Source organism: Bombus vosnesenskii, unplaced genomic scaffold (assembly GCF_011952255.1).
Source record: "Bombus vosnesenskii isolate JDL3184/JDL3185 unplaced genomic scaffold, Bvos_JDL3184-5_v1.1 scf7180000013309, whole genome shotgun sequence".
Classification (NCBI taxonomy): Eukaryota; Metazoa; Arthropoda; class Insecta; order Hymenoptera; family Apidae; genus Bombus; species Bombus vosnesenskii.
Genome location: NW_022882958.1, coordinates 827,273 through 851,581, shown reverse-complemented (window position 1 = coordinate 851,581; position 24,309 = coordinate 827,273). Strand labels below are relative to the sequence as shown.

General features: G+C 44.8%; 1 protein-coding gene across 1 annotated transcript; it reads right to left on the bottom strand.

Annotated features, from left to right (window-relative positions):
* Nucleotides 1–485: 485 nt before the first annotated feature.
* LOC117234833 (SAGA-associated factor 29) lies at nucleotides 486–2,232 on the bottom strand. The gene is made up of 2 exons (XM_033496407.1): nucleotides 2,073–2,232; nucleotides 486–1,594 (listed from the first exon to the last, which is right to left on the bottom strand). Exon 2 carries the CDS (start codon nucleotides 1,505–1,507, stop codon nucleotides 632–634), a length of 876 nt encoding a protein of 291 aa, XP_033352298.1. The 5' UTR covers nucleotides 1,508–1,594; nucleotides 2,073–2,232; the 3' UTR covers nucleotides 486–631.
* Nucleotides 2,233–24,309: the final 22,077 nt, after the last annotated feature.

Here is a 24,309-nt window from a genome sequence, read left to right as displayed (position 1 = left end):
CGAATTCAGCCCCTTCCCCTTCCCCAGTCCAAAAGGCCAACAAGTCCTATCTCTGTCTTCTACATGTCAGCGTGAAAGAAGAAGATTTATTCCGTACAGGAAGAAATTGCCCGGTCGAACGGAGTCACGGAGATTCGATTCCACGAAAGGTCAGACCAGTGCAGGTTAAGGTCCACCCGCGTGTACGAGGATGCCGCTATTATCGTCGTATAATCTACGCCAATTACCTTCAGCGTACGAGAGTATCGCGGAAACAGGACCCTAACTGTCAGTACGTGGTTATTTCTTTCGGTCGTGAACCGATCGATCGAGTTCCAGCTTAACGACAAACCATATGATTTCGATAAAAGCACCGATACAAGCAACGAAGAAGTAATTATATCGAAAACAAAGTCTAAAGTGCTCGAATAATTTGCTGTTCAAACGTCGAGTAATAGAAGAGAATGAGGAGATGAATACGATTATTTTTCGCATGAACGCAATGATAGGGTATTTATCCAAAAGCGTATACTTTATTACAGCTGATAAGCGTCTATAATACAAAAGCGCATGGTTATACTCTATCAATAATGTACAAACGCGAGAACAATATCGGAAATAATATTGGCGCTATTTTATAATAAATCGTCCGTCAACACTGACTTTTATTCTTCTTGCTCTCTTTGATGGAGATCACGTAACGTTGAGCGACTTTTAAAGGCGGCGAATACCCATTTGCGTAATTCGCGTCCTCAAATAAGACTTCGTATTCCTCGGTGGCTGTAGTGGGTGGTTGGTTCACGACTGCCTTATAGAAACAAGTCGTTTGAGGGTACAATGCCATCACGATGGATCCTTTGGGGAAAAGAGCATGAGGATCTGTTTCAGGATTAGCTCTCATCAATGGAAGAGGCACCACTCTTCGTCTCGACAAGGTGTGCCTGTCCTTTTGCTCCTCGTCGATATCGTCCACCTCGTATTTGTTCGTCGTAGGATTGAATTGAACCACTTCTGCCAAGATCCAATCCTCTTCTTCGGACCCCTTTACAAGAGCAGCCACCATGTCTCCCATTTTCGCGATATACGTAGGCTCTGCTGGGATTGCTCCACAAAGAGGGGGTGGTTTCGCCCCTGGTGTCTTACCTACGTACAAAGGGAGCGTTTGCGCCGTGCTCAACACCATCTTCATCAGAGCACCTCGACGGATAGTTTCTTTGTTTCCTGCGTTCCGAGCCTGTATCCGTCGTTCGTTTCTAATTGCTCGAATTTCGTTGATTTTTCCCAATGCTTTACGCAGAATCTCCTCTTCCTGCTGAGAGTCGCCGATCGCTGCATTGAGATTCTTCAACTTCTGTTGATAATACGGGGATACTTTGTCCTCCGGTGTTACTTTCTCGTAAGTTTTTATAATATTGTTCAGATTATGCTCTGAACGAATCCTTTGTGTTTCGATCTCGTGCACCAAGTGATACAGGTTCTTCAGTCGTTCCTGTATTTGGGTAGCTGCTGCATCAGCTGTGAATGGCATTTTGGATCGTTGAGATGAACGTAAAAGGAACTCGTGCAAGCGGATGTTTATCTTTCCATCTTCTGCCTGTGCATCTGAATACGCGCTCTGCGGATAGAAATAATAATTCTCCTTTGTTGACGAAAATATTCCAGTATAACTTAAGAGTTTATAATTATACATTACATCATACGCATCTAAATATTACGAAATACGTAAGATACTAGAAAGCTAATTAAATTAATTGAAAAAAAAGAAGTACCAGGAAATCTCCCATCGCGGAAGATTTGAACATGCGACCTCTACAACTAAAACTTTACACGCTGTACGCCACGCCACAACATTTCAGTTTTTGTCAATTAAATTTCAACGGTATTTAAAGTATATAATGAAATATCTTATTAATATATATTAATTTCAGTAAATATCACTACGCAGTTGTAATTCATCGATAAAATCTCATAAAAAGAAATTAATTTCTTCTGAGGTAATTTATAGGAAACCGGTTAGACAGCCAAGTTGATGAATCAACACAAACATAAAATGGCAGACGGTCGTAATAAAATATATGGAGATATAAACGTACCTCATTCTGCAGAAGAAAAATCTGTGTCCAATTCTTTGTAGTAAACTGTTGAATATTCACCTTTCTAACACGAAGTTACAGACAGCACTAAACCGTTTCAACGTCCTACAATCGACTGTCGGTTCGCTTCTGCGCCATACTGCTTCTCCCACCATTCTCAATTCTCTCTAGCACACGAAGCTTGGCTAAGGTAGTGCTGCCAGCTCGAGGCAAATGCTTCAACCAACCAAGCCGCGATAATTTTGTCCGTTTCAATATATATATATATATACCTTTACAGTTGAATTTCTCGTTAATGATTTATATGAAATGTATTGTAAAGTCCGCACACGCAAGATGCCAGTTATAAAATGAAATGTAACGTAAATAACGTGGGATTAACAATACGATTTCACGAATCGACAACAGAAATAACGGTTATTTCAATGCACGAAACGAGGCGCTCGAAACAAATGTGACGTTATTGCAGCTTTCGATGCAACAGACGGAACCAAGAGATTGCAACATTTCCCGAATATTTCAATGTATGCACACTTTGACAGGAATCTGCACAAAGCGCGCGGGGCGTCGACTATTCCAATTTCGTCTTTCTTGTCAATGTTATATTGGTTCCTTCCTCAAGAAAATGAAACAATCTCGCAGTATTTTCAAACAAGAGGATTTCTTGATAGTACAGCGAATAGGAATTTCTGTAGAAAACACAACTGCCACAAGAATGAGGCGATGTTTATACGTATATATTTTATATTTCTTTATATGTCTAATAATCTATATTAATTTCACAGTGAAACTGCACTCTATAATGCATTTTATAAACGTAATCGCGAATTACACAAAATCAATGACGGAGTACTCGTGATAATCGAGTAAAGACTTCGATAAACGACCTGAAGAATAATCAATTCGTTGGTAAATTACACGGCCAGAGATGGTCGCGACAACTCGCATAAATCACCTAGCGCGGAAAAGCTCTCTATCGTTCTTGTTAGGTGGCGGATGATGTAGCGCCTCGACTCCGGTCTGATCGTGCATCAGAGGCGGTGTGCATCATCGCTAACGGCCGATAGCGATGCGAAACGCTTATAGTGGCTTCTCCGCGAAGAATCCCATGAACATCGCTGGGAGAAACTGCGTTCCAGCGTGAGCGCACCATAAACGTACATAAGTGCAAGGCGGCCAGGTTCTTACGAACTTCGTGACCTATTCGCAATGAGATGCGTGTCACGCGTGCCACTGGCGCGTACGTGGCCCTTACGCACACATAAGTCTGAAATCACAGCCGATTCAACCTGTTCCCAAGCGGTGTGAACAATGAGCCCGCAGAACGCGTGGGTTGAAATGTTATTTTGTTATTTTGGGAAATTTCCATTGATATGCCTGCGTGGGTTGGTTAGCAGCTAGGTAAGAGGAATATAATTTGTTTGAACACAGAAATGCAATTTCTTTGTTAGTCTCTTTCGTCTTTGATACGGGCGAACATAATTGATCGATACTTTAAGCATATGATTTCGCGATATAACTACCTTTTCTAGGTAGTTGCAATAATCATTAAGTGACATGGCACTATAACCGGACAAAAGGGCTATACATAAAAGCAATAAATTATTTGTACTTGAGCTATTTCTATAGAACAGAAGGCATTGTTCGCTCCGATTCTAAAATAGCCAACAACTTTACATACGCGTCATTAAAACTATTTTCAACGGATGATAAAAGCGAGTATGAAAAAAGAACTCTAATCGTCTGGTAAAAAAAAAGTCATTTGTGACGATGACTTTGACGCATGGAGTACGTTAACTCTCCAAACATCGTAGTCACACGTGCTTCAGTCTTGAGAAACTCTCTCTCACTCTCTCTTTCTCTCTCTTTCCCTTACCACTTTGTAATTATTACTCCTTTTGATTTATCCCTCTACCACGTCCATTTGTAACGAAGCCCCGGGAACAAATTATTTGCTCGTAAACGAAGAAAACAATAAATGATCCGACTTTATTATTACTGGATATTAAACTCTAATAGATTATCCCGGATTCGGTTGATCGATAGCGTCTGTCTTTTAACTCTCGCGTAGTATTAATTCCATTTTATTGCTGGTACCACTTTCCCACATACCAGCATGACGATCACGTTTCACCGAGCTTACGTGTACAGATAATATCCGCGTGCAGAGACCACGAGTCCGTCTCACACGCAACGATCCTAATGATCGAAGGACGTCGAAATTCAGCGGGACTCGTCAAACGCGCATTTGCACGGTCGTCGTGGTTCTCGTAGCCTGTAGCATTAACGTTACAATGTTTATTGCAACACCGTACGCGCGCGTGTTATGCAAGACAGATACAACGCTTGAAATCAGCAGGATATTGCGGGAGGGATCGTCTAATCTTATGGAGAGTTCGTCGTATATATCTCCGTTGCTGCTCGTGCAATTAGTGTACATTCGTACATACACGATGTATTATCAACGACCATCGTCCCTGTCATTTTGTTTCTAAGCATTGATTTATTGCCGGCGCGGTTGGCAGAGTAATTATTGACTACCATACTGGCGTGCTCTGCGTACTTTTCCTTGGCAAAATCGCGAACTGATAAGCGTTCGAGCGCTCGCTCGCGTCCCGCGTCTTTTGCATATAATGCTGAGAAATTCATTTGTCTTTAAATATGATTCATGGGTTCCTCTGTGCCTCGATACCATTGAATCGTTCTGTACATGATAATTAGACATCAATGGGCCGGCGTTGTACGCCGATTAACAATTCAAATCAGCAGACGTTCTTACGACTTACTTTGCATCAATTAGGCATAAAATATTGTTCTAATGGCCGGGCCAGTACTTGCTACGTTTCAACGAGTACGATTTCTTCGTTGGAACAATTTCCTTCGGAATCCCCGTCGTTTTCTTAATTACCTAGACTCCCATCCACTTTTCACAGAATTCTGCTCGTGTAAATATTTTACAGGCTTCATTGAGCTACTCTAGTGTACGGCAAATGCCTAGAAAAGTAGGAAGGTTAAAATGTAATATTCCTATTCTTAGAAATTCGTCGCATTAATAACTACGCATCTACCGGAAAACGATATTCGGTGTTAGTTACTCATTCGTGGACTTCATCGTCGAAATTCACTCGCTTCTTCGTTGAGTGTTCGCAGGACTCGGACGTGAAAATCAATTCCTTTTTGCTCGACAGCCACTGGGCGAGGCCCAGAATGGGCCATTAAAACCAGTATTATGAAAGGCGACGAGCTTACCACTCACAATCCGCGATATTACACCGTATACTCGTACGTGCGTTTTCGAAGCGCGAAACAAGGCGTCTAACGAGGCGTAAGGAGATGTCGGGCCCCGGGGTACAGTCGCGCACAATGCTATTCACTTTGCCACCCTGTCTGCTAGCTGATACTCATTCGAGCACACGGTTCGTCCAACGAATGTGGATTTCTGGATCGTCGCGTGTTTTTCAACATTCAATCTTTTCGATGACGTTCTAGAATCAAAATATCCACGATCAGCTTGATTTTGTACAAGTTTCTTAATTTTATTACTAGTCCCTGTGATTAGCGTGTAATTTCCAAAAATCAAACAATTGACCTCCATGTAGTTGATAAATTGAGTTTCCGTGTAATTCAACTGTTCAAGTATCGTATCGAAAGATATCGCGCTTCGTTTATCTATAAAATTCTATCTGTTACCATTTTTCCGAGAGATATAAACAAACAATAGTATTGTTCGATACATTTATAGACAGCAGCATCAAAGAGCAAGAATGACGCGGGAAGGCGCACACGCGAAATTTATCATTGCACCCGTGACATTTATGCGCGGAGCACACGAACGAGAACAGTCAGAAAACACGAAGGAAAACAAAGAATCGCGTGGCAAAGGACGGAGGGATGCCGCATAAATCGAGGACGTTGGTCGAACAAGTCGATCGGTTCGATCGAACGATGCACGGATCGCGTATAGATCGACTTTCGATTTTCATCTAATATCGACGCTTTACAACGGCTGACTTAACGACCTGTTGCAGCCGTTAATCCGGCTACGATGCCGGATAGCAACCGGCATAAACGATATTTCAAACAAATCCTCGGCGCGGCTCGGAATGGAAATGTCAAACGCAGTGAACGTTGTTGCCGGTCGTTTCGACGTCGAGTGCGAGGCCTACGAGAGCAGGAAGAACGAAATCACGAGGAATTCAGCTCGTAAATCGAATCTCTGTTCGATGGCAGAAGGGAAATCGGTTCTTCGTGACTGGCATCTGTTTTCTCTCTTTTGTTTTGCGATCGGCTCGTTTGTCAAACGATGTAGCCGAGGAAACGAATTCGCGATCGAGCGGCTTTTCACGCGGCTAACTACTATACGTTCGAAAGGTGAAGAAAATTAGCATTCGAAGCCTCACGATTTCCTCTTATCCTTCAATCGCTGTGAAACTACTTTCTGGCGCTTGTTTATACATAGGATAGAACGTCCTTTCTCAGGATTAATAAAGTTCGTTACAGAGTATCAAAGGCGAATATATTTGTTTCGGAAAGATAAGAACAGACAACCGTATTAAGAAGTCATAAGGAAATTAAATTCGCGTACAGAAATTGTCTTAAAGAAGAATCCTCGTCATCTGTTTTCCTAGCGCTGTACTATCGTCCTTCTAATCGGTTAATCGCCAGAAAACAACATGTACCACTGCCTAACGTTGGCGCAACTCGCATCCGAAATCCAGCAAATTACCATTCTCTATATCGAGCCACATTATCGACCATCTGGAATATCTTATTCGCGATTCCGTGGCGTAATAACCGCGCGAGGTGTGATGAAAATGAATTGACTGCGCCGTCGAATGGATTTACATTTCGTGAGATTGTAAAACACGAGGAGAACTCGTGGAGATCATTTAAACAGAAACGGCCTGAGTCGTTTGAAAACACCACTGTCTGGTTTACCCTTCGCTATCTTGTTCGTCCTATCAAGTCCTTCTAAACGGGAAAAGAAAGAAAAACAAATATGAAAATGAATAAAATTAAAATGATTTTTTACTCGATACATATGAAACAAGTAGATTAGCATAAACGTGGCTTTAATTTGCACCCTTTATCTGGATTATCTCGTTTCCGGCCTGCAACGAGCGCGAAGAACACGTTCCAAATGAAACGTTTCCCTTTACATAATCCTGTGCACGTGCCCTGATAAGATAAACGGTAACGTTTATCATATCTCGTGGAGATTTCATGTTATAGTACAACGTTGATAGGAAAAAGAGCAGAAGATCGAATCGCTGATTCTATAAACGAGTTCCGCAGGATCTTGGTGACGTTTGATTTACGACAACGTCCGGTCAAAGGTGCCAGAATTCTAGATACGTTTCTTTTATTCCTGTGGAGACAGGATACGTCCCTCGGACTCTGTATAATTCAAGAACACGGGCATTAACGCGATTGAATCGATGCTGTCTCCACGTCGATCCCTTCGTCGTCCTTCGTCAGTCGAAATCGATTTCCCCGCGTTATACGCGTTTTCCAGCGCGAGCAATTGGTCGCACGGGATTGGTTTAGTCCAGCATTTATACACGAGAATTTCTACGAAAGGTATTATTACATTTCCGAGATATCTCGTCAATATTCGTACGTACAGCAGATGAGTCACGTTGCAAATCGACGCTGCTTTTATCTCTGGATGTGATAAATTACCTACGCGAATCCCTTCGAAACTTATAAATATTGAGGCGACGTATCTCGGATCAGAAAGCAGGCTGTGTATAAACAAGAATTTTATCCTTCGATTAGCGTGGGTATATTATTCTCTTTATTCACCGCGATACGTGCAATTTAATGTACAGAAGTTTTTACTGATCTTGTTTTAATTTAATTTTGATTAGATCGTTCATTTTCAAACTTTAAACGAAAATGCGATCGCGTATATGTCACAAGGTGAACGAACGGGAAAAACTGTGAGGGTCGTATTATTTTAAGCGGCGCGGTGCGATAGCTGCACTTGAATAATTAAAACGGCCTTTCCCACCTTTCTCGATGTTACTTTTTTTTGGTGGATTGACACCGGCAAAGGCGAAAGAAGGGAAAGAGTAAGCGTACGTGTCCGTCCGAAAAGTTCGGAGGCAGCGACAAGAGAAGAGGGTCTGAAAGAGGGGTTGAAACTGCGCCTGACTGACACGTTCGCCCCAGTGACAGGTCGACGAGCGTATTAATAATAAATGCAAACGGCTAACATCAATTTCTCTCTGACTTCCTCCAACCTAGCCTCACCCTCGGCGACTACCTCAAACCACTCTTTCTAAAATTTGCCTCCTCGAACCGAAGAGAGCTCATCCACCCCTTTATCTAGTCGCTCGTTTTGCTTGCTTACACGCCAACTTCGACCAGACGCTTGTCAACCGGTCGACCCTGCCGAGACCCGGAGAAAGAGCTCGAGACACCGGACAAACTGCAAATTGGTACGAGCCTTGTCTTTCTTCTCTGTCTGTCTGTCTCTCTCCCTCTCTCTTTCTATCTCTCTCTCTCTCTCTCTGTTCCCGTTTCTATCTGTCTGTATCTCTCTCTATCTCTCCTTTTACGCTATCGTGTAAGCTTTTCCATGGTTTTGGAGCGGTATTAAACTTTGGTTAGGTTGACAATCAGCCCCGACCCGCGATACTTTCCCCTTCGAGTTTGCTGATAATTCAGACTAGCTTGTTAAAAGCCCTGCCGCTTATAACAGAGCGTACTCGTGAAGTTGACGTTTTAAACGATTTTCAAAATTTAATACGCAAGTTCAGAAGCTGATAAATACGCAGTTTGAAATTTCGTTTGGTTTATGGTGTTTTTTAAAGGAAGGTCGGCGTAAAAGCGTCTGTTCGAGTATGTCACAGCCATTTTCAAGGGAATTTTGTGGCCGACAATAAGATTTGTCGTAGAAGCCACGGAGCATTCTCCATCCGAGTTGCAAAACGAGGAACAGTCTTCTAGGTTTGCGCGATCGAGAAAAGGGGAACGACATACGAGAAGAAAGCGACTGCAGATGGTACGTCAAAGGAAACACGGTAGAGATTTCCCTCGTTAAATGGCTCTTTCGAATGCGATGAAAGGGGCGGGGTACACTGGAAAAGAGGAGCGTAGTTGCGACATGGCAAGCCACCTTTATCGGTGGCCAGATGCACTTCCTTCGTGGACAACCTCCTTTCCTTTCTTCCGCAGTTTTCCCCTTTTTCTTTTTTTTCTTTTTCCTCTTTTTTTTTTCTTTTTTGCTAGTCAGACCTTAACAGCGTTCGATGTAGCGAATCTTCGTTTCGCATACTCCTGGATAAGAGCCAGGATTGTCGGTTGAGACCGATTCTTTATCTCTCCTTGGTGTAAATGGCGGTACGGATAGGGGAAGGGATCGAGCTGTACCGCGTGTTTCATCGATTAAACAAGACGAAGGGGTCCGAAACTGTTGGAAAAAAGTTTTCGAATACACGGAGACCCGGTCGATAACCGGGGCTTCTCATCTCCCTAACTAAAATCACGGTTCTCCACTTAGCAGGGGATTTATACGAGCCAAGTTGAAATCGAATCCTGTACAGATGGAATTTTAAATTCGCCGCGTCGGTTATAAATGGTCTCTCTGCTGCTTACCGCGTCGAAACTTACGTGCACTTGCCGTACGGAGTAAGAGAAGAACTGGAGCGTACGATCGATGAAAGTAGTTACCGCAGAGATACTGTTCGACGAAACAAAGCCACGCCGAGGACGGGAAACCGAATCGGAACGGCTCGGTCGAGAACGAGTTAACGATGTTCATCAAAGTTGCGGAAACAGGGCCGAGCACGAACGAAAAGACGAGACGAAGCCGCGGGATACGGGGGAACGAATTAACAGCGAACGAGATTTATGATAATTCCCGATCGGATCGCAACCACGACGAAGTTAGGCCGCGGTCTTAAGCCGACCAGTTTCACCGCGAAGTATTCAATTACATCATTTCAATAAACCCGACAAAGTTGTAGTTAATCGTTCTGCGAGTCTACATCGTGTAAACGCCAATGGAAAACTGGTCTGCTTTATGCGTTTCCGGCTCATAGATAATTTATAAGAGAATTTTTTTGCCACGACTAGACACGACTGGCAGCGTGAATAGGCGAGAAAAGGAAGAAATAATAAGATCGTGGTAATTTCGTTGTCAATACTACGCGCGCAATTACCAGTCTCGTAGCGGATGAGTCGCGTCGACGGTAATCTATGGGAGCAATAGGAGAACTAGAGGATCGTTTCGCAAGCAAGGAGGACGGGATACAACCAGCGTGGGACGAGAAACTATACGTATAACTAAAAACATGAAAGCGTAGCGTGGACGCAGAGTTCCCGGTGAACACCGAGATAAATAGCATTGTAAACCGGCCAGGGATACGAGTACGTTGCTCGTTTACAGGAATTCCTCAAGTCATATATACCTTAACACTGCCCTCTAAACGACGTGCCGATCGTCGATCGAGAGTATCGATAAGTCGATCGATGCCGAATACCATCCCGGAGAAAAGCAGGAACGCGAAGTAGAACTAGGATGAGGGAGGAGGAAGCGAGAGAAGGTCTGAAAGAGAAGAAAAAATGCGTAGAAGGGGACAAAGATATGGAGGAGATACGGAAGGTGGAGAAAGAAGCGACGATGAGAAAGAGGAGTAGAATTAGAAGGAAAAAGTGTGGAGGAAACGTACGCTGGAAGAAGAAGAAAGAAAGGAAGCACTGGCTGGTATTGAGATGCCTGTATGCAAAGCGGAGGCACTCGTTCTTCTGTAACGAGCCACGACACGGTAATAAGAAAGCGAAAGGATCCCGTATGCGCTGCGAGCGCATGTTAATTACCGACAATTACAAACCCAATAAATACCGTATTTATGACTCCCCACGTATAAGCCAACCGGCCGTGGGACGCACACCTACCAATATATCGTACGCACGGGTCGCACGCACCTACGACGCGTTGCTCCGGCTCTTATGGTTACAGGGCCGCATCGTCTTCCAATAAAATTTTCACTGAAATATCTTTTCAACAGTTGTACAGATAATATACGATTTTTTGATACTATAAGTATGTTGATTTTGCGCGTCGCTATAATTGCAGTTAATTAATCCCCGAAGGAACGAGATATATACGCAGTTTGGAGTATGTGAAAGTTGAGCGGGTTGTTCAGAAGTTATAGGAATCTCTCGTATGTGTGTGCAACGTTTTGCAACTATTTTGTTTGGTAGACAAGAATATTTATTGAAATAAATTGCTCTGCAATACAATCTGCTTATTGTTTGTTTCGAATAAAACTGATGGAAAATGAAAGTTAATGGATATATCGATGGAAGCGGTATAATGTGATATTTCAACTCCGTTGTGGTTTAAGATTCTACATAACCTTTAAAGTCTATAAAGAGTATAATTCCATCAAATTACTTGTATCCAGTGATGCGACCTTCCTTCGAAGTGTAATAAGTTAACGCTTAAAGATCCGTGAGATAGCTCCAATTATTCGTTAAACGAAAGTACGCAGGTTCATTAGGCAAAGTACAATGAAGACTGCAAGATATTTTTCAGCTTAGAAAGTCAAATATAACGACGCGTCACTAATTTCGAACGAATTAAATGTCGAACGATCCGTGATACGTCCCTGGTCGACTCGCGTGTATTACTCACAATCAGAAGCTGATGCTTTTGCGCCCGCTTTATGTTATGTAAATGCAGAGTGTCGTTGGATGTAGCCAGCGCGGCGCGCCGGAGCTATCGGCCAATAACGTTCGCGCTTTTCTTCGGGCAACCGAGTGCCTGATTTTCCTGTGACTTACAAGCGCCACTCTTTCTCTGTGCGCCGGTACCGATCGTACCACCGATATCTCCGCGACTCTCGCATTAAACCAGGACCAGCGTGTTTCTTTTTGCGCGGCGGACGTACCCGCAGGCGAGTCCACCGTGAAAACGAACAACAACGATCGGAGGCGCTAACGATCACCGAGATACGGTATGATTTGCGCTCGATCGATTCGCTGCGCTCGCAAAAACCGCCTTCCCGTAAGTGCCGTAAGTCGATTATTACTGCCACACCCCGTCGTTACGTATACAGTGTGTGTCCTGTGGCTGGATTTTCAGCAGCACGTGTGTCGTGCACGCCTAACAGGGTCGAAAGAATGCGGTAGAAGAAGGTTGTGGCATACGCGGAAGTATTCGTCGGTAGTGTCTATCGTTAGCACGAATTGCATACGCGCCGGTTCGTGATGAGGCCACGATGAGATCGTAATCAACGAATAACGCGCGGATGCGCGGCAAGCGTAGTATTGGAAATTAATTTCCGGTCCGAATATCTCGTACCTCTTCTCTCTCTTAGAGATCCAAGAGCAGACGTCTTCCTTTTAAGATCGTTTCTACGTACGCTGCACGAGCCTCCGTGGCTGCTGTTACGTAATGGCCTCTGCAACTACGATTGGCTTTGAACAAATATATGGCTGGTATTATACGTACGAAAAGGTTTGTCTGCGAAAATTTATTGAAAGGTGAAAACACCTCTTGGTATTCGTATCGTGGTTTGTAGCGTACAAAGAGAGGGTCATTTGTTGACGCTGTTCGCGTTCCGATTAATAATTAGCGCGTCACTGACACGAGGCGAAATTCGTTACGCTGTCGATGGACTGTACGACCGTACCGTATTGTATTCAACTGAATTATACGCCAATAAACTCGTTGCCTGAAACAATGAATAGAATAATAGGCGGATCGAGGATCCTATCGTTAACATCGACGAAACATGATCGGGAGGAATGATTGTATAAATTTCGTGTTTGTTGAAAAATGCAAATTTCCAAGAGAAACAAAAGATTGAAAAAATACAAAGACATACATTGTTCGTGGCTTATCGATCAAAACGTCTAAAACGTTCCTCCGCATGAAAAGATCGGAGTCGAATGTCCTAGTTTCGGGTCTGGATCCATATAACGATGGATCGACGACGATGCGGGACAGAGATCGGTCGTGTCGATGGAACAAAATGCTGGAACGCACACAGAGTGTACATATTTCGACGGGAGAATCGAGCTGGCGACACAACTGGTTATGTATATGAAAGACATCGTGCGTGGTATGGGCAACACATGTCACATATTAACAGGTTGTCCCATTAAACGATTTGGCACCTCATCGCCCGACCCCCTTCTTCGTCACCGAGGACAGCCGCGATTCGCTTTATCTTGCGAATTTGAATATACCCGAAAAATAAAGGAGTCAAGGTGCATTCAATTATAATTGAGAGGTTGTCGACGCTACGATAATGTCGACTACTCGTTTTCTGCGCGTCGACACGTGTGAATCCCGTTCGACATGCGTACCTGTGGTATCGCGCACCGATTCATTGATTAAAAAGAAAGGGAAAGAGACGAATAAAATACGGGCGCGCTGGCCGAGAAAGGAAAGCGAAAACGCGACCGTTTTATTGTTAATACGCACTCTGACAGTACGCACACTCCGCGAGACATTGACGAAAAAGGGCAACGGCAGGTTCGTCGGTGCACCAAAAGGAAACGTGTCGCGTCAAGAAAGTGCAATTAATCGTTGCACCGTGTTGTTGGACGTCGATGTGTACCTGGGAAGATGCGTGTTTATTTCGCAAGAGTAATCATCTTCTGCGTCTGTGCATCGTTAGGCGACTCGTAGAGATCGAAGATAAATATATTAAACGGTGAGAAGATATGGCGAATGGGGTACGCCTAAATACGTTCTTCTTGCGGTCGCTGTTTCGTTGGCGCGGTTATAGTTCGGTGATTATTAAATGGATAAATTCGATGGGAACGGAAAAAGGACGGGAAGACGCCAATCGGTTACGTATTGAATTTCATTTCGCTTAAGCTTGATCGTCGGTTGTCGAGCCACCCTGTAGATGGTAATATCGTGAGCGCAATATAAGAGTCCGAACAACACGCGTGGCTATCTCGAGGTATCTTAAGACTCGAGTACCAAAACGTGTTCCTACCCAAATAAAGGCCACGGAGCCAACGGGACGAGATATGATAAAAATAACGAATGTTATTGCTAACTGCTAACGAGTCAAAGTACCGAGCGTGGGTATCGTCCTCGATAAAAAACCTCCTGGCCCACGGAATTCATTTATTGTTTCTCCTTTTTCTCGGGGCGTTCCTCATTCCTCCGCATCGAGTCGCGTCGCGGTCCGGCCATTATCGCAAATTTCCGTTTCGCTGACGCCACTTGTCAATTAAGGCGTCCCCGCTACCTCCACGCTGTGCACCTGCGACGTTTATTCGGTCGAAGGCGATCCGATTTATCGGCTAGCTTCTCTGAAATTCCTTCGTCGCGCTTCGATTACCGTCGAGCAACCGCTCGATAAACATCGGCTAGAACATACATAGCGAACAGGACCCCGGGTAACTACTATCACGATACAGCGTGTTGCTCGTGCTGTGGTATTATAGGATTCAGCCGCGTTATTAAATTTATCGTAATCAAGTTATCTATCAGGGTAGTCGATTTATGACAAGTATCAATTAATCCTCGAGCTGCACACAATTATCGAACTTGTCGTGCTGGAAATCAGCACATCGTTTACGGTAACCGAGATATACTTCGGAAACATTTCCTGCCCATTACAGGATAATTAATATGCAACACGGCCGCTTTGTAGGATATCGACTGCGTAGAGCATTAAATTACTTCGACGCTTTCCCAGCTTCACAGGATACATGTCTAAATTGCCAGGGAACACACAGACATTCCTTCCGAATTAAATCGGGGTAACTCCGACGCGAGGCTCTACACCATCCAACTATAACTCTCTTCACCGAACCGTATACCGTTTCCATCTCGTAACGAACACACGCCGCTACGACTCGAATCGAAACCCTTCTCTGCCCGGCGTCAATTATCGCCTCGTTAATACGTAGTATTAACTATGTTGCACACGTGTCAAGTCGTGCGCGGCACGTGTTTCCACGTCGCGATACAGGTGTTCGTCACGGTACGCTCTCAGGGGGTCGGAGTCGCTTCATGAATTTGGGAATAATAACCGGCTAGGACGCGGGTTTACGGTTGAACCGCAGAACAAACAGTCGCGGAATACTCTGCATAGCGGCTCTGTTTGCACACCGTCAGCGCCCTCGTTCTCTCGCTCATGCCACCCTCGCGTTAATGTAACACACGAATCTCGTAGCGAGTTGTATATACGAAGGTTCCCTCTGTCTCAACGTCGCAAACCGCTGGCTTCGAGCGTCGAGTGTAAATTAAACACACTTTTCCTATCGAATCCTGGCTATCGCAGAGTCGATACGAAACCTTATACCAAACTTATCGATGAAGTATTTCATTAGCTAAAGTCAAAGTAACTTCGATGATTGACTTTTCGATAACTTTTCTTCAAGTTTCAGGGACAATGTGGAACTATAAGAAATAGTTGATGCGAAATATTAACTTTCGTGAAATACTCGAGGCTGCACGAAGCAGAATGTAAAAGCTGTTCCTGTTTTGAAACCCAGTTCCAAGCGAACCGAAAGCATAGTTCTACGCTCGCTGTTATTGCGATTGTCTCGGGCACAGTAGCATCCGTCGATGTCTTTGTTTTGCATTTGCATGCAGTTCGATTGCAAGCCGGCGGGTGCATTCGCGCGGAAAGGTTATTGGTTTTCTCGTGGCTCGCGCGGCGAACGAGCCTCTGAAAATGATTACCAATCTCAGACGGTGGCGGGTAGACATTAGTAACCGATAGATCGGATGAAGAAGGTACCGGGGTTAAATTAACTCCCTGGCGAAGGTAGCGGCGACACACAGGGGCGAACGAGACCTGGAAACCGAAACGACCGAGGGGCGTGCAGAGGTAGCAAGTAGGTATTAGCGGAGATTAATCGAACAGCATGCCCGTACTCTACATCTACAGGTGCACGTAAGCCGATGGGTTGGGTATCTTCGGACCTGGAACGAGGCTCCGCAGTTTCAGATAGAGGAAGAAGGAAAGAAGGAAGGGAGGAGGGAGAAAAGCGACTGGAACTTAAGTGGTGAGAAATAGAGAAGGATAGAACACAGGGTGCTCGTGATTAGTTACATACCTAGTTACTCTGTAGGGGTACCAAAGTGGAAGATTTCGTCCTTTCCGGTAGGAAATCTTGGGAAGGAGACATCGCCGAGGGACCACTATCTTCGGTCTATCTAGACGCATCGGTCTCTTTTCCCTTCTTCCTCTTCTGACTCGCAGGAAACGCAATCGTCGTTCGTTTCTCGAACCGTTACTCGAAATTAGATGTTTCTCAGCGAACGATACGTTATCTGAAAACGAGTTTACGATCGCTCTCGCGAGGTTGAGTTTATGAACTGTAAAATGGAGTAGGTATAGGTATCGAATGCGTCGATAATGGAAATCGTCGAGGTTTTATTCGATTTTATTAACGCGTCGATGGAATAACCGGCGTAAGTGGGTATATAATAGGAGGATGAAGACGAGGATACTCATTGCGTAAAATATAGCGTTTATAATCTCGTACACGCCGGGAAATTTACGAGCGGCGAATCAACGTATCCCTTGTTCTCGCGTTCCTCGCACACGGAACGACCATTGTTGCGGCCATCGAGCTAATCTGCTATCCCCCTATTTTATACGCCTTTCGCGAAACCATAGGATTACCGATCGCGAACGTCTCTGCGCGTGGCAAGAAGAGACATCGTTAAACCTGCTGACTCGGCGACTTTATATTCTTCGAGCGTTTTTGCGCGTCCATACGCCGCGCTGTCGAAATTACCTCGCGAAGAAGTTCATCCGACCAGAACAAAGTCCGCTCGTGCGTTTATAGTTCACCCACGTCAGTTACTGATGAGATACGTACCGTTTTTCATTCGGCAGACACGCATACCCGACGAAGGGAAACCCGAGGAACCGACGAGTCTGACAAACGTATGCTCCTATACGAGGAAACGTACGAGCCGAAACGGCATGGCGCGACGGTCCCGTGCGCCAACCAATAGCCCAGACGTAATATTTCAAGGTTTGCGCGTAACCGTAACGACGCAGTCTGTATCGACGAGTCTTAATTGTCACGATTGGTCTCGGGGCTCCTTTGCAATTTTCGAAACGAGCCGCGGGGCGAATTTATGTTCCGCGTTCCAATTCGGCTGGAAATGAGATCGTTGCACAGGCATCCGAAATCACTTTCGTGACTCGATCACTTGAAATCAAGCGGACGTCGTCGATTAAATTAGACAAGTTCGAATTATTCTGTGGCGGTTTCCAAAATATTATTTTCATATTGATTTGATAGCTACACTGTACGTATTAATTAAACTTTTGCATTGCTACAGGGTCGCGTCCGAAGATAATATTGGACAGTGTGTGTAATACCGTGAAGATCATAAAATATAATGAATATTTATACCAGTTATAATATTATAGCAATCATCCCTTTCACGATGATGAATTTCACGATCTGAGTCGGGAAAATGAATTATCCCAATAGAATCTTTTAGTTCTTTAATAAATAAAAATGAAGGAAGGTCGTCTCATAATTTTCCCGTGGTCCTCGTAAATAAATAAAACGATTCTGTTGTACCTGTAACGTCCGTATAACATCCTAATGAAAAAAGTTAGCGGGAGAAGACAAGATGTGGAAATTCTAAGATCGTCCGTTGTTATGGGGTTCTTTAAGTTATTGTATGTTGTCCATTCTACTTGTAGCTGATATCTCCACGTTCTTCCGTTCGGATGCCAGTGTTCTTCCAGCTTCCCGTACACCCGGATAATCTGCTTTTTATGCGACGCGTAAACGAGTCGATGGAGGCGAAGGTAACCAGTCGTTTTCTTGTCCCGTGAAAAATGTCCCACTCGTAAAACGTTCGCCATTTACTCAATGTTTACACGTTGCCCGGTGAATTTCGGGCTTCTTAACCCATAATGTCAGAATGGTATTTTATTAAGATCCAGGATAAATGTAACGAGGCTCGTTTAGATTCTCTACAATCGCCTGGGCGTTCTTATCGTGCGCGAAAGGTCCTCAAGGAAATTACCGGTATCCGCGACGATTATTTGTAAGATATTGCTCAGCCAGATCGAAGTTGGTAATTTCGACTGAGGAAGATACCGGTTGAAATATCTCACGAGTTTTCCTCGAAGCCTGAAGGTATCTAAAGCGCCTAATCAAAGAAATATCAGGTCTCCGTCGTAATTCTCGTCTGTGAGGAGAGGCCAGATTAAAATATGTAACATTCTTTGGTGCGATAGTTCGGCGAAGATGTATATTGCCGCGTGTACGTTCGGAAGGTTCGCGTTAAAATCAATTTTTCATCGGGCCATCGTGAAATCGTAATTTTATTAGCCGCGCGTAAATTTGTACCCGCTTAAAACTCTCCCTTATGGCCGAGTTACGGACGGCCAAGTACCGAGCGTACCTACTACGCTCGACGGGGTGAAAGAGATAGGAGGGAAACGATTCATAGCTTTTTAATGTCGTGCCGCGCGTCGAGATAACGTTGGTTGGAGAAAGACACCGAACATCGAGCTCGATGGAAAGAGAACGGCCCATAAAAGAGGTGGAGAGACATTCACGAAGGGTGTGTGGCCCAGAATACTTTCGGGGAGGGACAACCGTGAATTCCATGCATTTAAAATGTTTCATTAGAAACCGTCTAATAAATATTGACCCCCTCTTTAACTGGGTTTAAAAGATCATTCGGCAAGTAGATGCTCCTGAACGCGGTGTTCCCGAAGGTGAACAGAGGAAGGAGAGCCCCGGGACCACGTTGTGGTGCAACACGTTGACGGTACCTGTGCTTGTAACAAGATCTGATTTATATAGACACCGTCGAAAATTGGTTTCATCCCCGGACCATCTCCTGGGTGGCATTCTGGGAGCCTCAGCGACGACATGCTCGTTTGGTATACCATAAATACTCTTCTCCCTCGTGACTCGTCTCGGGACTTACGTTTCAACCACGAAGGTACGAAGTTCCGCGGAAATTGATTGCCGTAACTCTTGCATGCGTATAAAGCACAGCCCGACAATAACGAAAATCCTAACGCTGCCGGTTAGCTTTGTAGCCATGGAACGAACTTGTCTTGCACGTCGGACAAGTTCATACGGATGAGCACCGAGGGCCGTTTATGCAGTTCGCGAAAACTGTTTCTCCGATCGTTGCGAGACGTCTTAAAGTTTCCACGTCGTCTTTTTGCGAAAGGTTAAACCATTCTCCGTGATAAATTCCATAAATTTAGATAACAAGATATTGGAAATTCTCGTTGAACTAGAAAATATTTAATATGAATTATTTTGCAAAGAAGATATAATCAACGATTATAACGTGTTCGAAATTGATTTCCTCTTTGTACATGCAACATCATCCCTTACGATAGTGATGTCGATAGCCCCCGAGGCAACTATTTCCCAAGCAACTCGGCAAGACGCGTACTCGTACAGAAGCTGCCTGTCTTGCCCGGAAATTCGAATGAGCTATATCGACCTGGTGATCCGCCGATCCGAGGGAATTACCCCGTTACCTCTCCCGGATGTCACAGAAGGGATATTAAGTGCCATATTCGTAGTTAACCTAAAAGATACATAGCATGGGTGGAACAACACGAAAATGTTGCTCCTCGAACCAGACCTCTCGTGTTTTGCGCTTATAAACTGATGTGACTGTTCTCGTGGAAGTAGTTTTAGGTACGTAGAGGAGTTTTAATTAGCGTGTCACCGTTACGTCGTGTGCCACTCTTACGTGGTTACGACTTCATTATTACGTTCTGGTTCGTTGCTGTATGAAGTGTTGTTTGCCGTGTACGAACCACGCCGTAGAATTACGAGCATGTTAGGTAGTAAATATTGAAATTTGAAGCACATGTAGCTATCATGCGTGCTTGTAATTACTTGTACCCGTAAATGACAGACGCCGTTCTTTCTACGTTCGCCATGTATTCAGACAATTTTATCGAATAAGAATGATAGAATTTTGGACTTCGATTTCGACGTTCGAAATGTGCCGAAGCCTAATCTCCGCCAAGTTCCTAATGGATCCGTGATAATACGTGGTACGAACGTCCAATATGCTGCAACTGACTTTCGAATTATCCAAAAGGAGAATTGGATATATCGACAATAGGAAACGCATCCCAAAGAAGTTTTATGGCAATGAAATTGTAAGCCTTTCGCGATCCTATATCCCAGGCGCCTGTTCCTCGATCGAGAAGAACGAATTAACGGGAACATTCGTCATGGATCCCTTATATACACGATCGAACGATGCGGTCGGAGCGTTTCACGAACACCCCATACGTGGCAGAGCCAATAATTTTCAACGAAGGAATATGATCGAAGGAGATGCGTCTGCAGGCGGTTATACGCACATATTCCCGGATTGGTGGACCCTTCGTTGTTACGTGTGGGTGAATACGTGTACGGGTCGCTTACTCGTAAACGCGAGGGTATTACAGAGCCCCGAAGATGGTAGATGACTGCGGTGCGGACGAGAAGAAAGGAGAAAGAAGGGAAAGAGAGAGTATGCAGCCCGAAGGGTTTTAAAGCGGCGGCCGGTTTGCGTGGGTCGTACAGCACCTCCGTTCGCCATACCAACTCCACTTGGCCCTCTCTGAACACCCTTCTCCACACCACCTTCTTCCGTCTTTCTCCTTCTTCTTCCATCTTTCTTCATCGAAATTCTTTCCTCCTTGTTTCTCTTCGAACAACTACATAGACACGTTCGCGTACTTCGTCCTTCCTTTTCGAGTTCCTCGCGCCTTCCTCTTCATTCCTCGGCTCCGTTCCTCTCATTCATCACGTTCCCTTCGAAATCTCTTGCTCTCTTTCCGCGTGTACCATTTCTCTCTGGCCATCCTTGTTATTGCGGCCCGGTCTTTCTCTCGCCACGTATACGCTACTTACCGTCATAAACTCATGCTCGGTCAATATTTCAAGTTGGCCGCGGTGATTTCGTGGACGCGTACTCCGTACGTGTACGTGCGTGTAAGTACACGAGCTCGCTCACTCGCGAGTCTCAACGGGAAACACCGCGTTGTTCGCCTTCTTTCCTCGAGAAAGGTGCGTTCCAATTTTATTACCCACCGTGGTACGATCTCGATAATGAAATACTTCGGGGAACATTTCGGCCCCCGAGTGAACTCCATTCGACTATAATCGAGATAAGAGTGGTGCACGTACCCCCGAAACGGATACGCGTTCGCGTAAGCATGCACGATCGAGGAACGTTGGCAAACCCCCGGGTTACAAGGAGAGACTCCTCTTTGCTTTTTTCCTTCCATTCTCGTTGTCTACGTTTCCTTTCTTTTCTTTTGTACGAGGAAACGAGGTAGTACTCGACGGTTTCCAGTAGTTTATAATTCATCCGTTGTAGACGAAAATTTCAATAAACTTGGCCGAATGACGTACGAAGTTGCGAACGATAGCAGACGGAAGCCAGTCAGGAATTCTCTTCTAGCAGTTCCGCTTTTGTATCTTACGGACAATGTATGAATATTTAATGCTCTGCGTCGGGTAGAACTCTCCTCCGAAATTAGAGGAACATCTAGACCATGAAACGAGAGGGACGGTATAAATCGCGAAACGTCGAGGAACGTCTGCGCCAACCGGAAGAAACAATGAACGGGCGTTTACGGGCCTGTGGACTCGATGCGTGTTGCATTTCGGAGCGTAGTCGTTAAAAGCTCGTCGAAACTCGTTTAATTATTTTCACGCTGCTTCGGCCAGCGCCTTGTTAGATCCACGGCTAGGATAACGGATGATGCCCAGGGAAAAATTCATTATAGGTTTGCAGTTCTGAAAAGTGCCGACCTGTTAGCGATTAAAAAACGTCGGTAGTCGACGAACGAGCATCTGAGTGCATTGGGACAGATAATAAACCACCGGCAGCTTTGCGCGTTGTTGGAAGTTCGTTAATGTCTCGTTATTACCCGGCGAGTTTATTTTTAACAGGCGTATCGATTGTACGGAGCTGACACGGCTGTTTTGCATACTTTGAACTCTATCTCGTGAAGTCGATACGCAACGTCTGCGACTCGGTACGCGACACCCGTCTCCGGAGACCAACCAATCAAACTTTGTAATTACATTTCCATAATAGGTGCCGCGAGTCAACAATGGCCACCGCCGTACTTTTTATTTTCTAAGCAATATGTGTGTGCGCTTGCTATGTTTCATTTTACGCGATTCGTTTGTACTTTGCCTGTGTGTGTACGCTAGGTATCTGGAGAAATCAGGGTACCGTGAAATCGAGAGAAATTAGTTTTATTTGTTCTCCGCTACATTGCTTACTTAACCTTTGTCCTGAGATATTTTCAAGAATATTAGAGCACGTATCAGAAATTTAACAAATCGATACATATTCTCTCTTTAGGATTTTCCATAAAATCACAAGGTTTCCAATTTTACTTACGTTTCATCCTCTTACATACAAATCGCGTTGCCTGTCCTACAAGCAAAAATGTTACACGTGTATCAACGTATAACCATGATAATTTTGTTGCAACTTGTGCGAAATTGCACAACGAGGGCCACGTCACGAGTTACGAAGGTTCTTTGAGCACAATAAAGACTGGCTGTCACAAGATATAGGCGATTTATTCGCTGTCGAGGCGAGCGCCGTGTTAACTAGCCCTTTAAAAACACCTTGGCCGCGTGATCACGTCGGTTACGGGTGTTCATTGAAAATAACCAGGTCACAAATTGGCGGAAGGTGCGTCTTCCTCCCTGCCTGGACGTTCCCTTCTCGTTTTCAGCCCCCGCGTGAAACGAGTCGACTCGAAGCAAAGGCAGCCGGCTAAATTATTGATCGACAACGAACGAGTTAATTCCTCGAAACGGAACAAATCGAGCGGACAAAACATTCCAGTCGAAACGAGGTATCGCTGGTTTCTTATTGACGATTCAAGATCGTTGCTCCAGTTGTCCGCAGTTAGAGCCTCGTCGGACAATAATTCCACGGGCATCATGCCTGACCGTATTCCGGTCTCCGAGCGTCCCTCGTTACACGGTGTAAAGATCTCCCCATATTTGATGTCATAATTATAATATTTACGAGCTGACACTCGCTACGTTTAAATCGTTTACGCGTGATGAACGACGCGAGTGAGCCCACCGGCTCCGAGTTTCTACGCTCTATATGTTGCGCGCCAGCATTTCTAACAACAGCGAAGACAGGGTGATTACGTTCCAGATATCGACTATTTCCTATAAATATTCAAGGAAGATATTCAGGAGCACAGAAAAGCGTCGAAGAGACTACGAAATGTCATTACAGTGAAATCACCATACAGACAATAGTAGGAGGCTTGAATTTGTCGGCAAAGGCGAAAAATACCGTTTACGAAGTTGCATAAGCTCCCCTTGCCACTTTCACCGTCGCTTTCGCTCCCCTTTCTCTAACATTAAAATAATTCCTTTCGACAGGGATAATATAACTTATGAACACGTTCGACGCGACTGTAGGGGGATAAATGGTTCGGTTGTTCCCCCGAGAGAAATTATAGTAGCAGTGTAGGTGGAAGCCGAGCTTGAGAAAGTTTCATGTTCGTCGCTTCAACCTGTTTAGACCATCAACGTCGATGAACGTCCAATTGTCCGTCACCTATTTCCATTAGATTTTTGCGAAGCTGTGTACAATCGCGAGGTCGTGAGATTCGACAGGTTCCGACATTCCGTTATAAGCAAACGCACACGGCGAGGGTGAACACGGTTTAGTACGAAATGATAGGATGCCCGTCGAAAGTGCGGCCGGCCACGAGAGAGCTTCTCTTTACCGGCTATCTCGAATAACTATGGAAATCACTACGAGCCTCGGTTCTCACACCGACTCGTCGCGTTCCTTCCTCCGCTGGCCATTTCGTTTCCTCTCTCACCTTCAATGCGAACACCACAACGATGAGGTGTCGGTGCCCCTTTCCTCCATCCTACTCCTTACTTCCCCTTTCGTATTCGTATATACGTACGAAGTACGCGGCGCAAACGCGTTCACGTGAGAAAGCACACACGAAACGATCCTACGGTTCCGTTTCATCGCGCTGTTGCTCTGACCACTCCGCTCCAATCGGTCTTTTCCTTTGCCCACTTTTCTCGCCGTGAAATTATCACTTCCTCGTTTACGTTTTGTACGCGTGAACATCGTCTGTAAACATGCTCGTTCGCAATTCCAGGTTCCAGCTTCGAGTTCGAAGGATATCGATGATCGAGAGCCAATGCAGGCTCGCCGTTCGCTTCAGACAAGATTCATATCACTGTAGAGGATTGTGTTGGATTAAGACAGCGGCGGCGT